This window comes from Myotis daubentonii, chromosome 3, assembly GCF_963259705.1.
Source record: "Myotis daubentonii chromosome 3, mMyoDau2.1, whole genome shotgun sequence".
Taxonomy (NCBI): Eukaryota; Metazoa; Chordata; class Mammalia; order Chiroptera; family Vespertilionidae; genus Myotis; species Myotis daubentonii.
Genome location: NC_081842.1, coordinates 183,832,155 through 183,846,385, shown reverse-complemented (window position 1 = coordinate 183,846,385; position 14,231 = coordinate 183,832,155). Strand labels below are relative to the sequence as shown.

The following is a 14,231-nucleotide window of genomic DNA, read 5'->3' as shown; positions in this document are numbered from 1 at the left end:
GAGAGTCCTACAGTTATTTCTTGTGATCTAAGCAGAAAGAAATGTCTTTTGGCTAAGTAACCTATGGGCCAACCAAATCATCTAGTACATTAAAATATTTAAATGTTTGTCTTAAAACCCCTCAACAATTTTTAATCACAAAGAAACCTCCCCAAATACAAACTTAAAAACTTCAAGCATACTTATTAGGCTTATGGTGAAATCTGGACCAAGTTGGAGCAGTACAGCCAGCCTAGAGCAGGAAGCTGACTGTCCTTATTCTCATTAGTACAAAAGAAATAACAGTGAGTAGGACATGATGAGCATCTCTTTGGAAATCGTTTTGATAAATTACAGGCTTGCAGAGGAGATGGAGCCTAAGGATAAATCCTGCTGAAGGGCCATTTCTGTCATGTATGTGCTAGCTAGTCTAGTAAATGAGGCCTTGGAACTGTAGCTTTATAACTGGTTTTTTGTTTTTACTTTGGCCTGTAAAACAAATTTTGCATCGTGTGTTCTGTATTGAAAAAAATTTCAGGAAAGAAATCTTATTCCTTGTGCAAAATGCATTCTGATGTTTCCTATATAGTAACAGTTTTTAATGTTGGGTGCAAATCACTAAATTGATTTCACTTCCCACAATTTAAATTACACTGCATTAAAAACTTCACCATAGGGCGCATGACTTCTTTTTTTTTTTTTTAAACGAACTGTCTTTTTTTTTTTTTTAATATATTTTATTCATTTTTTACAGAGAGGAAGGGGGGGAGAGAGAGAGAGTTAGAAACATCAATGAGAGAGAAACATCGATCAGCTGCCTCCTGCACATCTCCCACTGGGGATGTGCCCGCAACCCAGGTACATGCCCTTGACCGGAATCAAACCTGGGACCTTTCAGTCCGCAGGTCGACACTCTATCCACTGAGCCAAACCGGTTTCGGCAGGCACATGACTTAATACTAACTAAATAAAGGGAGAAATGTGTTCTCAGAGACAAAGAAAATAATGGATTTGGTGAGAGGCTGCTAATATAACAACCCAACTTAACCTTAGTCCAGTGGTTCTCAACCTTGGCTGCACATTAGAATCACCTAGGAATCTTTTTAAAATCCTGATTTCTGGGCCTCATCCTCCGGAAATTCTGTTTCTTTGTTACTAATGATGAGGCCCAGAAATCAGGATTTTAAAAAGATCCCCAGGTGATTCTAATGTGCAGCCAAGGTTGAGAACCACTGGGTTAAAGTAACAAGTTCTCCACAGTTGATGGATCTGTTTTTTTTAAAATGCATATGTACAAGTTCAAAGAAGAGATGAAAGGAGATGGAAAATTAACTTGGAAGAGAGTAAATGAAGATGAAAAACTGGAAAAATTAAACCTTAGAAAACAAAATACAAGATAAAGGTATTGAGAAAACAGGTTGGAGGGAAAAAAATAAAAGCTAAAGTGATAATAAAACAGATGTAGTCAGTTTGGCTCAATGGATAGAGTGTCGGGCCTGTAGACTGAAGGGTCCCGGGTTTGATTCCAGTCAAGGGCACATGCCCTATAAGTTTATAGGCTTGATCCCCAGTAGGAGCAAATTAAATTAAAAAGAAGTTATAAGACTCAAATATTTGAACATTGCCTATACAGAAATAATATAACCAGAAAATAGAGGGACTCTTAAGTGTGCTAGTTTCATTTTTTCAAAACAGGAGTCATACTGTCTTTAAAATACACATACACTAGAAATAAATGATTCCAGCCTCTTAAATGTTTTCTATAATTGTCCTCAATTTTCAAGGGAAACTCAGAACTAGATTCTCTTGTAGAAAATTTTTAAGTTGGGCATTTCTTCACTTTCACATTTTTTCATCCTGTTAAATCTAAATAAAATTAATTTGCTATAAACTAAATACAGCCTATGAGCCCATTTTTGTAAAGTTGTATGTACACATATGTCTACAAGAGATGGTTGGAATGAATGAAGTTCACCAGATAACAGTATTTATTTCTGGTTGATGGGCTTTTGAATCCTTTAATACTTTTTTTTTTATAGACATTTAAATTCTTTTTTTTTTTTTAAATATATTTTATTGATTTTTTACAGAGAGAGGAAGGGAGAGAGAGATAGTCAGAAACATCGATGAGAGAGAAACATCGATCAGCTGCCTCCTGCACATCTCCCACTGGGGATGTGCCCGCAACCCAGGTACATGCCCTTGACCAAAATCGAACCCGGGACCCTTCAGTCCGCAGGCCGACGCTCTATCCACTGAGCCAAACCGGTTTCGGCGACATTTAAATTCTTTACAAGGAAAATGTGAGATCTTTGGAGAAAGCTTTTTTATAAGCTTACCAACATACTTCATATAGTTTTCCAGAAATGCAAATTGGTAATCACTTTTCTGGGTGGTAATTTGGCAGTATGTCAGAGGAACCTTAGAATTTCTATCCTAATTCCATTTATAGAAATTCACCATAATATAGAAACATACACAAAAACATCTTATCCCAGAAATGAAAATAGACCACTTACATCATATACAAAAATTTAAAAATGGATTAAAAGACAAAATTGAAATGTCAGGCCTAAAATCATAAAACCGTAAGAAAACACAGGCAATAAATTTTGGACATTGGTCTTAGCAATAAGTCTCCTAGGGCAAAGATAATAAAAGCAAAAATGAACAGATGAGCCAAAACCAGTTTGGCTCAGTGGATAGAGCGTCGGACTGCGGACTGAGGGGTCCCAGGTTCAATTCCGGTCAAGGGCATTACCTTGGTTGGGGGCACATCCTCAGTGGGGAGGTGTGCAGGAGGCAGCTGATTGATGTTTCTCTCTCATTGATGTTTCTAACTATCTCTCTCCCTTCCTGTCTGTAAAAAATCAATAATATATATATATATATATATATAAAAAATGAACAGATGGAACTACAACAAACAAAAGCTTATACCACAGAAGAAACAAAGGCAACCTACTGAACTGGAGAAATTATTTGCAAATAATATATCCAATAAGGGGTTAATATCCAAAATATATGAAGAATTCATACAGCTTGGCATCAAAGAAACAATTAGATAAAAAATGGACAGAGGACATGAATATAAATATTTCTCCAAAGAGGACATAGAGGTGGTTGACAGACACATGGAAAGATGCTCAACATCACTGATCATTAGGGAAATGCAAATCAAAACCACAAAGAGAGATGACCTCACACCAGTCAGAATGACTATTACCAATAAATCAGCCAGGCAGGTGTGCCTCAGTGGTTAAGCGTCAACCCACAAACCAGGTCACGGTTTGATCCTTGGTCAATGGCACATACTGGAGCTGCAGGCTCAAACCCCAGTAGGGGCTGTGCAGGAGGCAGCTGATCAGTGAATCTCTATCATTGATGTTTCTATCCCTTTCTACCCTTCCTCTCTCTGAAATTAATAAAAAACATTTTTTAAAAATAGTAAAAATAAATCAACAAACAAGGATGTGGAGAAAAGGGAACCCTTGTGTACTGTGTTGGAGAGATTATAAATTGGTGCACCAATTATGAATACAGTATGAAAGTTCCTCGCCGAAACCGGTTTGGCTCAGTGGATAGAGCGTCGGCCTGCGGACTGAAAGATCCCAGGTTCGATTCCGGTCAAGGGCATGTGCCTCGGTTGCGGGCACATCCCCAGTGGGGGATGTGCAGGAGGCGGCTGATCGATGTTTCTCTCTCATCGATGTTTCTGACTATCTCTCTCCCTTCCTCTCTGTAAAAAATCAATAAAATATATTTTAAAAAAAAAAAAGAAAGTTCCTCAAAAAATTTAAAATAGAGCTGCCACATGACCCAGCAATTCTTTCACTTCTGGGTATTTATCTGAAGAAATCCAAAACACTAAAAAAGATATATGCACCCCTCTATTCATTGAAGTATTATTTATAATAGCCAGAAATGGAAGCAACCTAGGTGTCTATTGATAGATGAATGGATACAGAAGATGTAGTACGTATATACAATGGAATATTTTGCTCAGTCATAAAAAAGAATGAAATCTTGCCATTTGGGACAACACAGATGGACCTAGAGGATATTACTACAAAGTGAAATAAATCAGAAGAGAAAGACGAATACCATATAATTTCACTTATATGTGGAATCTAAAAAAACAAAAAACCATAAACTCAACAAAAACAAACTCATAGATACAGAGAACAAATTAAGGGTTGTCAGATGGCACTGGAGGGGGAGGAATTAAGAAATACAAATGGCCAATTATAAAAATAGTCATGGGATATAAAATACAGGATAGGGAATACAGTCAATAATGTAGTAACTATGTATAAGTGCTAGACTTATGGTGATCACTTCATAAGGTATATAAATGTCTGTCTACATTTTACACCTGAAACTAATACTGTATGTCAACTATAACTGAAAAGTAAATTTTCAATTATCCCATCATTTTTACTTTTTTAAATATAAATGAGAAAAAAAAATAGCAAAAATGTCTGTCTTAGGGACTGAACAAATAGATCACATAGTTCATTGACATATCTTTGAATTATATTTAATGGCAAGGGAAAATATTAATGTCTCCATGTAATTATGCAAAAAAATTTCAAAACTACATAAATTTAAGTGTGTGTTTGTGTGTTCTCTACATAAGGTTGAATAATTTGCCCTTTTCAATTGCTCTACAATAAATCTGAATAAAAACTTTTTAAGGTTACAACTTCCATTAAATGTTTGCAAACTTACAAACTATAAATTACAAAAAGTGTCTTCTATTTTTCAACTAGGAACAGTTTGCCAGTTATTGAACACTGGCAATTGCTGAAGGAGGGACAAGTGAGATGCTGAAAATTACTCTACAGTATATAACTTTCATATAAAGAAAACCTAGGTTACTGGGGTTTATTGCCCTTAAATACTTTTTGCCAGGTCATATAGTCATTTCCTTTAGGAGGGAAGGCTGAGCTGGTAGCAGTCTCTTGTTGAATATTATTTTCTTTTTGATGAAAATTTCAAATATATACAAAAGAACAAGTTGAACAAGTATACCTCATAACCTGTTCTCTAAAACCTGAAAAGGAGGTGAAATACTTGAACACTAAAACTTTAAAGAAAATCTTGACTGTCCCAAGTAACATTTTTAACACAAAAGCATTACATTGGGCCAGATATCTCATTAACAAATGAGTTAACTCCACCACTTAGTAGGATTCTGAGGGATGCCAAAGCTTTAATATGAAAAAGTAACAGTAAATACACCTGATCTTAACATTTAATAAATACCTTTTCAGGACTGTAAATATGGCAGGAAAGCCCTCAACCTCCTGCAATAGATTTCAAGCATCTTCCATGTTGGAAAATATGGCAAAAGCCCAGGTAGTCTCTCCTATTTTAAGTAATGCATATCTGAGGAAGCAGAACAAAGATAACACACTCACTGTCCATAAAATACAATTCTTTTTACTTATTCTGTACATTTCCAAAGAAATCTATAGCATCATTTAGCAAATCTGGCAAATTTCTTTGAGGGATTTAAACAAAATGACTTTACCTCAATGTATTAGTATCAAAAACGGCTAAAACAATCTACCAACAGTGACACAAGTTTGAATTCCTACTATAATTATGGACCACAAGTATTATTGGTAAACACCAACCTGGCAAGTGTGCTTTCCAGGTAGCAGTACAGGACTCAGAATGGATAGTCTGACTAGTGTTCCTCAGTAAAGAATTACCTTCCTTTCACTCTCATTGCCAGTACCAGTCTCAGTGTTTAAAAATTCTCCTTCAAAAGATGTTTCAATTTTATTTCCGACATGTTTAAATGTGTTACCTTTGAAACTCACTTTATTGTTTTGCACCTAAATTTTCTCAGTGATAAAATGGAGATAGCATTTGCTTCTATCTACAGCATATAGGTGTGAGGATCCAATAAAATAAGGACCATGAAAAAATCCTTGGATTTCTAAAACTATGTCTGTGAGTTACAATACTAAATTCTCTGAGAATAAAACAAGTCTCTGAATTGTTACATTATACCTCCATCATCTAAACAACCAGATGAATTAACCAAATTTGACTCTTGTCAAAAAGATTTATTAACTTAAAATAGAAATGCTTCAAATACAGATAAAAGCAACTTTCTGTTCACGTCTGAATATTTTCAATATACTGTACAAGAATGTAAAAGAAAAAAATTCTGAATCTTCATGTTGTAGTTTTATTTTATTATTTTTTTTTACCTTTTAAAAAGTTTTTGGCACTACAAGGTTCTGTAAAGAATAGAAGTGACAAATTTAAAACACATGAAAGTCTTTCTAATTCTTAAGAACAATATATATAAAGTCTGAAGCAACCAAAGTATGAATACAGCTAATAGAAAATAAAGAATGTAATTTTTTAAATTCTCTCTTTATACAATTCATCAAGGTTAAACAAAACATAAAATTCCCTTAAAAATAGGGTAATAAAATAGATGAAATTTGTATCACTCAATTTGGTGATACTAGTAAAAACTATAGTTCATATTTATATACAAATAATACAGTTCTTAAAAACAGTCTTAGAATTTAAATAAGCTATCTAAACGTGTTAAAATTTTAAATCAGGACCTGATTTGTTTTGCTTTCCATTAAATGTCACTTTTTCTGCTGAATGTAACTGACACTGAGGTACGGATACCCTTGAGACAGCAGGACTGGCTGGTTGCTGTGCATCGGTAGACCAGCTGAAAGAAAACGGACTCGCATTACTCCGACACGTTTCCTCTTGGTGGGTGGGGACAACGCTCTCTACACCGACGGGTGGCACATCTGTCTGTTGGACACAACACAGACAGGAAACTGAAAGGCTTGTGCCTATTTATCTGGTAATCCCCTAGAATTAACTTGCAGCTATTCTTTTTTTTCTATTTAGACAGTGAAGAAGTGACTAAGCATGTCAAAGCATTGGGCCGGGGGGGCCGGGAGGGGGGAGAAAAAGAAAATGTAGGTATGTGAAAGCAAAGAAAGAAGACAAAAGAGGGATGGAGCGGAGGAATCAAGGGAAACAAACCCACCAGGGAAGAACTTCAGACTCTATTCCTAAAAAGGCTTGTATGACCAATGAAACTTCCCTCAGCCCTAGATCTTTGCTCAGAAGAAGAAAAGCAGTCATCATCAAGGTTCTGCCAATCTATAATACTGGGATGCCCCAGCAAAACATGGATAGTTTAGGAAGCCTGACAGTCATACCAGTGGCTTCCCCTTAAAATTATCATTTCATTCAGTCAATATTTCCTGAGTGTATTTCTTTAATTTCTTGAACTCCTAAGTTTAACTGTAATAACTCTGATTCTAATTTTTTGAACTAGCTTAACGAAGAGCTGAACATTCCCTACTAGGATTGAGATACCTCTGAGGCAAGTAGGCTAGATAAAATCATCTAAGTTCCTTGGTTTTCTCCTTAGTTTATAATATTCATTACTTAGATTAAAGCCATTACTGGTACATTAGTACCAAGAGAATATAACGAATTCTAATGTCATTCAAATCTTAGCTTTACTAATCAAATCTGACCGTGTCACTGCTCAACTCAAAAACTTCTATTAGAGCCCAGCCAGTGTGGCACAGTGGTTGAGCACTGACCTATAAATCAGAAAGGTCATAGTTCAATTCCCAGTCAGGGTACATGCCCGGGTTGCAGGCTCAATCCCCAGTGGGGAGCATGCAGGGGGCAGCCCCTCAGTGATTCTCTCTCATCATTGATGTTTCTCTCTTTCTCTTGCTCTCCGCTTCCTCTCTGAAATCAATAAAAATATATTTTAAAAAACAAACTTCTATTAGATCCTGACTTCCGAATAAACTGAGTCCAAACTCTCATGATATGGCCCCAGTCTACCTTCTCTAGTCTCTTCACCTATACAGTCTTTCCCATTTACCATCCTCTAGTCCAGCCGTGGGCAAACTACGGCCCGCAGGCCGGATCCGGCCCATTTGAAATGAATAAAACTAAAAAAAAAAAAAAAAAAAAAAAGACTGTACCCTTTTATGTAATGATGTTTACTTTGAATTTATATTAGTTCACACAAACACTCCATCCATGCTTTTGTTCCGGCCCTCCGGTCCAGTTTAAGAACCCATTGTGGCCCTCGAGTCAAAAAGTTTGCCCACCCCTGCTCTAGTCCTATTATATCTAGGAAAAAAAAATCCTGTGCCTCTTTCAAGGTCCAGTTCAAATGTAAAAATCTTGTGTGATTTGATCCCTGGTGCCCATATTCTGCTCTCACTGCTAAAGCAACGTCATATGATTCCTCTACGCTCCTATTCTTTTCTATTTTACATGTCTGGCTCTCCTAATAAAATACCGGTATGCATTAAGTATGGGAGTCTTATTTAATTCTTGCTTGAGCAATAAGCACCTATCATAGTCTGACAAACAGTATGTTTTCTCAAATGTTTACTGAATGCATGAATTCTCACTCCCAGATCCTGACCTTCACAAAGGCTCCTTGTCTCAGAACCCACCCAGCACATTAATAAATTGGTAAGCAACAGTACCTTGGGTATAGAAAGGTTTGTTGGGCTGAAATCTGGCATTTCCCTGATGCATGAAGTTTTGATGCAAACCATAAGGCCACGAAGCTGGGACAAGAGGAAAATGGGGGCGTGGTGCATGTTCCCAAGGAATTGGAGGATTTAGTCCTGGAAAGCCTGGTTCTGCATTTCAATAAGAAAGAAAAGACATTTTAAAACATCAGTTTGTTCACTCATATGGTTCTTCATTTCACAAAGAATACCTATGACTGGCAAGAACTATGCTAAATGCAAAGGATACCAAAACATTTTTTTTTTAAAAAATCAAACACTGTCATTGTGCTCAATTTACTTATACAGGAGACATATAGAATATATGTGCAATAATATGTTGCAATTGCTATAACATCAGTAGAAGGTGTTCAAAGACAGGGCTAAACAAGTTGTTCAAGGATAAAGTTTTCCCTAAGATAACTGACTAAAATCAAATTTTAAATTAAAGGAACAAGTTATGTAAAACGGGGCAAGGATGGCATTTTAGACATAAGGAATAGCATGTTTAAAAGTCAGAATGCAGAAAAGCACAGTAACTTTGGGAAGCTTCAAAATAACTGACAAAATAGAAATAGGGGTAAAGGGAGGAAGTGGTAACAGAAAAGGCTGAATAGGTAGGTAGGATTTGTATTTCAATAAAACCTTAGTACATCATTGAGGAGTTTACATTTTATCCAAAGACAATACCAACTATCCTAATTATATCTTGGCCTGAAAAGCGATTGTATTTATTAGAAGCTGAAGCACTGTTGTATAATACTTGAGAACTAGGGTTTTAGAGCCAACAGGTCTAATAAGTTCAAATCATAGTTACAAAAATTACTAAGTCTCAATTATGAACCTCAGGTTGTTGTGAGTATTAAATTAGATAACAAAAATAAAAGTGGCTTGTACAAGTTCTGGTATATAAGTAGGCACTCAAAAAAATATGACTCCTATACTTTCTCTGGCAAACTATACCCACCAATCTACTTCCCTTTGAGATGATCTTTAAGTGTAGTATCCCCTGTATCTTCTGGATTATTATTGGTAGTTTTTCTCATTTAGGGTCACAATGAGGCAAGAAATAACTGAAAGACGCTACCCTTATTCATTAAATATCGTATCAGAAACTTAAATTAGGAGATATAGTCTATGGAGGAGTAAGGAGCAAGAAAACTAAAATCCATACTAGCTGCATACAATGAATGGGCTTTGCTTGAATATCGATTCAAATAAGTAAAAAATAGTAATTTTAGAGAAATAGGGGAAAAGGAACAAGGGCTGGGTATTAGATAATCCTGGGTATGGTCTTGATTGTTTTTAAGAGATAAAGTTTACAAGAAAATTTGATACAATGTCTCATATTTGATTAAATAATCAAGCCCCCAATTTTTTTAATGGCAAGAAGGGGTCAGATAAAAGAACAGCAAATGTTGGTAACTATTAAAGCTGCTACAGGGGTAGGGAGAATTCATTATATTTTACTCTCTCCTTTTGTGTACATTTCAAATTTTCCATAATAATTTTTAAAATAAAAATAATTACTAAAAAGCTGGATACAAAACTAGATTTATGGCATATATGAACTATTTATAAATATGCAAGTATTAGACAATGAATGGGTGGCAATAAACCAAAATATTACCTAGCAATTATGTATAGGAATTAAGATTATGAATGATTTTCTTTTTCAAATGTCCTATAATGAATATCTATTACTTAACTATCAGAAAAAAATATTTTAATGCTACAAAATGCTACCAATATCTCTTTCTTTCCAAAGACTTGCTTCTTATTGGGAGATAGTAAGAATCTAGGGCAAAGAACACAGGTTTTGAAGAAAAAAATTGGATTAAATTTTGGATCTACTATGATTTATTATGGTAAGATGATAGTTAAGTTACTTACCCCTTCAATTTCTTCAACTGTAAAATAAGTGCTAATAATACATACACAAAGCAGTGTTGCAGTCAAAATTTCAAATACGAAAAAGCTAACATTTATGTATATTACATTTAGTATTCATAACATTTCTGTGAGTTAGATACTATTCAATCCCTATTTTACAGATGAAACCAATGCACAAAGAAATTAAGCAACTGCCCAATGCCACATAATAAATGGTCCCTCCACAAATATTGCTTGTCATCCTTTTCTTCACATTTATTTCCCCAAGTTCAACTAGTAATACTAATCACCCAAACTTTTCTACAGACAGACACAAAAGAAGAAAAAAAGGATTACCCGAATTCCCCACTGCACCATTGTTCACCAGGGAATTTGGAGCCACAGTACGAGGCCAGTGTCCATCATGAGAGGAGTTAGGGATTGCCACAGGTCTGGCAGCAGGCTGTGCAAAGATGATGCTGGGATCGTTCAGGCCAATATTGCTGGGGGCACTGCCTGGTGCAGAGTGGATCACTGGGCCATGGATAGGCCAGGATGGGGCAGGGATCTGGAGGGGATGCATTGGCAACAATCCCATATTGTGCATGGGAGAATACTGAGCTGGTGGTGACTGGGGAAAGTTATACATAGGCATCTGGACCTGATGGGGGGGCTGGGCTCCCTGCTGAGGTGGGCCAAGTTTGGGTTGGGATCCTGGCTGGGATGAAGCCTGGGTAATGGCAGCTGATTGGGAAGGGTTCTGTGGAAATGGTTGGGGCTGGGGAGAATAAGATGGTGAATCAGACTGCAAAGGAAAAAAAAAGATACATTTTTAAATTAATTTATAAACATCTTAATTTTATAAAAGCAGAGATTATCAAAATAGAAAATTATGGAGTTATTTCATTAGAACATTAAAAAACAGAGCTCTATGATGCACATAACAAATAGCAGAATCCCAGATTACATGAAGGTAGAATTTTTCGCAAGGTTCTCAAACCCACCCTCCGATAGGTATTACCTCATAAACCTTTTTACTGCCCAAAGGAGAACCCGGAAATCATTCTCATCATGTAGAACCCACATTTCCAATTATAACTAGAAACTTACATCTAAATATCTCACAGTCACTTTCATTCCATCCTTCAACAAGTATTTACTAAGTGTCAACAATTATATACTAAGCATTGTTCAGAAATTAAAAATACAATATTCATAGGTATGCTCTCATGGAGCTTAAAATTTGTGGGGAAAGGAGAAGGAGCAGATCACGATTACATAAGCAATCACAACAAAGTACAATTATTACTATGAAAAAGAATGTAATAGTGTACAGTGTATACTGAAATCACAGAGTGACACTTAAACCAACTTTGGAAGAAGAGGGAAGGTAAGATGGAAGAAAGAGGAAACCAAGGAAAGCTTCACAGAAAAAATGACCCTAAGTTGAGACTCCAGGGTAAGTAGAAACCCATCTGATTTAAAAGGGTAGGAATACAGAGTGTTTCAGCAGAGGTAACAACATGACTGAAAATCTGTAAGCAAAAAAACATGTGGCTTTTCAAGTAATTGGAACCTAAAAGAAGTTTATTATAAGGGAAGAGGAATGGCAGATCTGAGACTGAAGAACTACACAGGGGTAAATAATGAAGGCTCGTTCCTATAGGCGCTATAGTTTAGACTCCATTCTGAGGGCATTGGGAAACCACTGAAGGGTTTCAAACACATCAGAAACATGATCAATCTGCATTTTAGAAAAAATGTTCTGGCTCAATAGGAATGAATAGAGAATATTTTAAATAAAAGACTGTTGAGACTGTTTAAAAAGCTGCTGTAATAAATACGGAAGTCCTGAGAAGATGGTAGCCTATGCCAAGGAAATACAATATAGGGACAAAGGGAAGCAAATGGCTGAGCCAACTTTTTTTTTTTTTTAAATCCTCACACAAGGATATGATTTTTAATTGATTTTGAGAGAAGGAGAGAGGAGAAGAGGGTAGAGGGAGGGAGAGAAAGAGAGAAGGAGGGAGGGAAGGAGGGAGGGAGGGGAGAGAGAGAGAGAGAGAGAGAGAGAGAGAGAGAGAGAGAGAGAGAGAGAGAGAGAGAGAGAGACATCAACTTGAGGAGAGAGAAACATTGATCAGTTGCTTCCCACATGTGCTCCAACTGGGGATCCAACCCACAACCTAGGTATGTACCCTGACAGGCAATTAAACCTGCTACCTTTTTGGTATACAGGATGACGCTCCAACCAATTGAGCCACCTGGCCACGGAGAGCTGATTATTTTAATATGCACAAATACTAGAACTTGGTGACTGAATGGATGTGAGGGTTAAGTGGCAGGGAGTAGTTCTGGAAACTAGATAGTGGGATCAGTTAATGAAAGGGTGAACATAAGAGAAAGAGGGGAGTTGGAAAGAACATAAGCTACATTCTAGACATGTTGAGGTTGAAGTGCTTTGTGAGACATCAGAATAATAACATCCATTAGACTCTTCCCAAATCTCAGCTGACAGAAAAGTGCTAGAAGCAGAGAATGAAAATTAGAGACAGTATAGGAAAGTGGCTTAGAGCATAGGTTTTGGAGACAGCTTGAGGGTTTAAGTTCTGGTTCCAAGTATCTGTTGACCTCAGGCAAGAAACTCAAACCTCAGTTTCTTCACCTCTAAAATATAAATAACAGCCCTAACCAGTTTGGCTCAGTGGATAGAGCGTCGGCCTGCGGATTGAAGGGTCCCAGGTTCGATTCCGGTCAAGGGCATGTGCCTTGGTTTCGGGCACATCCCCAGTAGGGGGTGTGTAGGAAGCAGCTGATCGATGTTTCTCTCTCTTGCCCTGACCGGTTTGGCTCAGTGGCAGGGGTGGGCAAACTTTTTGACTCGAGGGCCACAATGGGTTCTTAAACTGGACCGGAGGGCCGGAACAAAAGCATGGATGGAGTGCTTGTGTGAACGAATATAAATTCAAAGTAAACATCATTACATAAAAGGGTACCGTCTTTTTTTTTTTTTTAGTTTTATTCATTTCAAACGGGCCGGATCCGGCCCGCGGGCCGTAGTTTGCCCACGGCTGGGATAGAATGTCGGCCTGCGGACTGAAGGGTCTCAGGTTCGATTCTGGTCAAGGGCATGTACCTTGGTTGCGGGCACACACCCAGTAGGAGGTGTGCAGGAGGCAGCTGATCAGTGTTTCTCTCCCATCGATGTTTCTAAGTCTCTATCCCTCTCCCTTCCTCTCTGTAAAAAAATCAATAAAATAGAATTTTAAAAAAAAATGTTTCTCTCTCATCAATGTTTCTGGCTCTCTATCCCTCTCCCTTCCTCTGTGTAAAAAATCAATAAAATATATTTAAAAAATAATAAAATAAAAGTAACAATCTACCTCAAAAGTTTTTGTGAAGATTAAACAATACATGTAGAAAACATAAACACCAAATTCAGGATAGTAGATACATTTTAGTGGGCTCCTAAATGTTCTTCCAAGACTCTCCCTATTACTAGTTTTCAAATGCTCTATTTTTTCTAAAATGCAGATCACATCAGCTTTAACATATTTAAGAGTTAACAGCTTTGAAACTACATAGACCTAGGTTTGAATCTTTTAATTTCTTGTTCTCAGCTTCCCAATTTGTAAAATTCGACAATACTAATTACCTACCATTTCACATGGCCACTGAAAGTATTAAATTTGATAAGTGTGAAGCACTAAAGCACAATGTCAGGTTTATAATAAACATCCAATTAATATTGAATTAATATACGAAGTGCAAGGTAAATACAGATTCAGACAAAGGTTAACAATAATTCAACAAAGTTAATATGAAACCTGT

At 36.7% G+C, this 14,231-nt stretch overlaps 1 protein-coding gene and 1 long non-coding RNA gene across 14 annotated transcripts in view; one reads left to right on the top strand and one right to left on the bottom strand.

Annotated features, from left to right (window-relative positions):
• The first annotated feature begins 2,088 nt into the window (after nucleotides 1–2,088).
• On the top strand, nucleotides 2,089–3,536 carry LOC132231084 (uncharacterized). Its single transcript, XR_009451984.1, has 2 exons — nucleotides 2,089–2,677; nucleotides 2,913–3,536. It is a non-coding gene; the product is annotated as an uncharacterized LOC132231084 (long non-coding RNA).
• Nucleotides 3,537–6,038: 2,502 nt separating this feature from the next.
• Nucleotides 6,039–14,231, bottom strand: part of TUT4 (terminal uridylyl transferase 4) — a 107,507-nt gene continuing 99,314 nt past the window's right edge. For 9 of the 13 annotated variants that reach the window (XM_059689567.1, XM_059689566.1, XM_059689569.1 and 6 more), the window contains 3 exons: nucleotides 10,758–11,205; nucleotides 8,502–8,660; nucleotides 6,039–6,691 (listed from right to left, as the gene is read on the bottom strand). In XM_059689567.1, the coding sequence (XP_059545550.1) occupies nucleotides 6,603–6,691; nucleotides 8,502–8,660; nucleotides 10,758–11,205 (696 nt within the window). In that variant the 3' untranslated portion in view covers nucleotides 6,039–6,602. Of the gene's footprint in view, nucleotides 6,781–8,501; nucleotides 8,661–10,757; nucleotides 11,206–14,231 lie in introns of all 13 variants that reach the window. The other 4 variants (XM_059689571.1, XM_059689575.1, XM_059689576.1 and 1 more) reach the window with 1 other exon arrangement.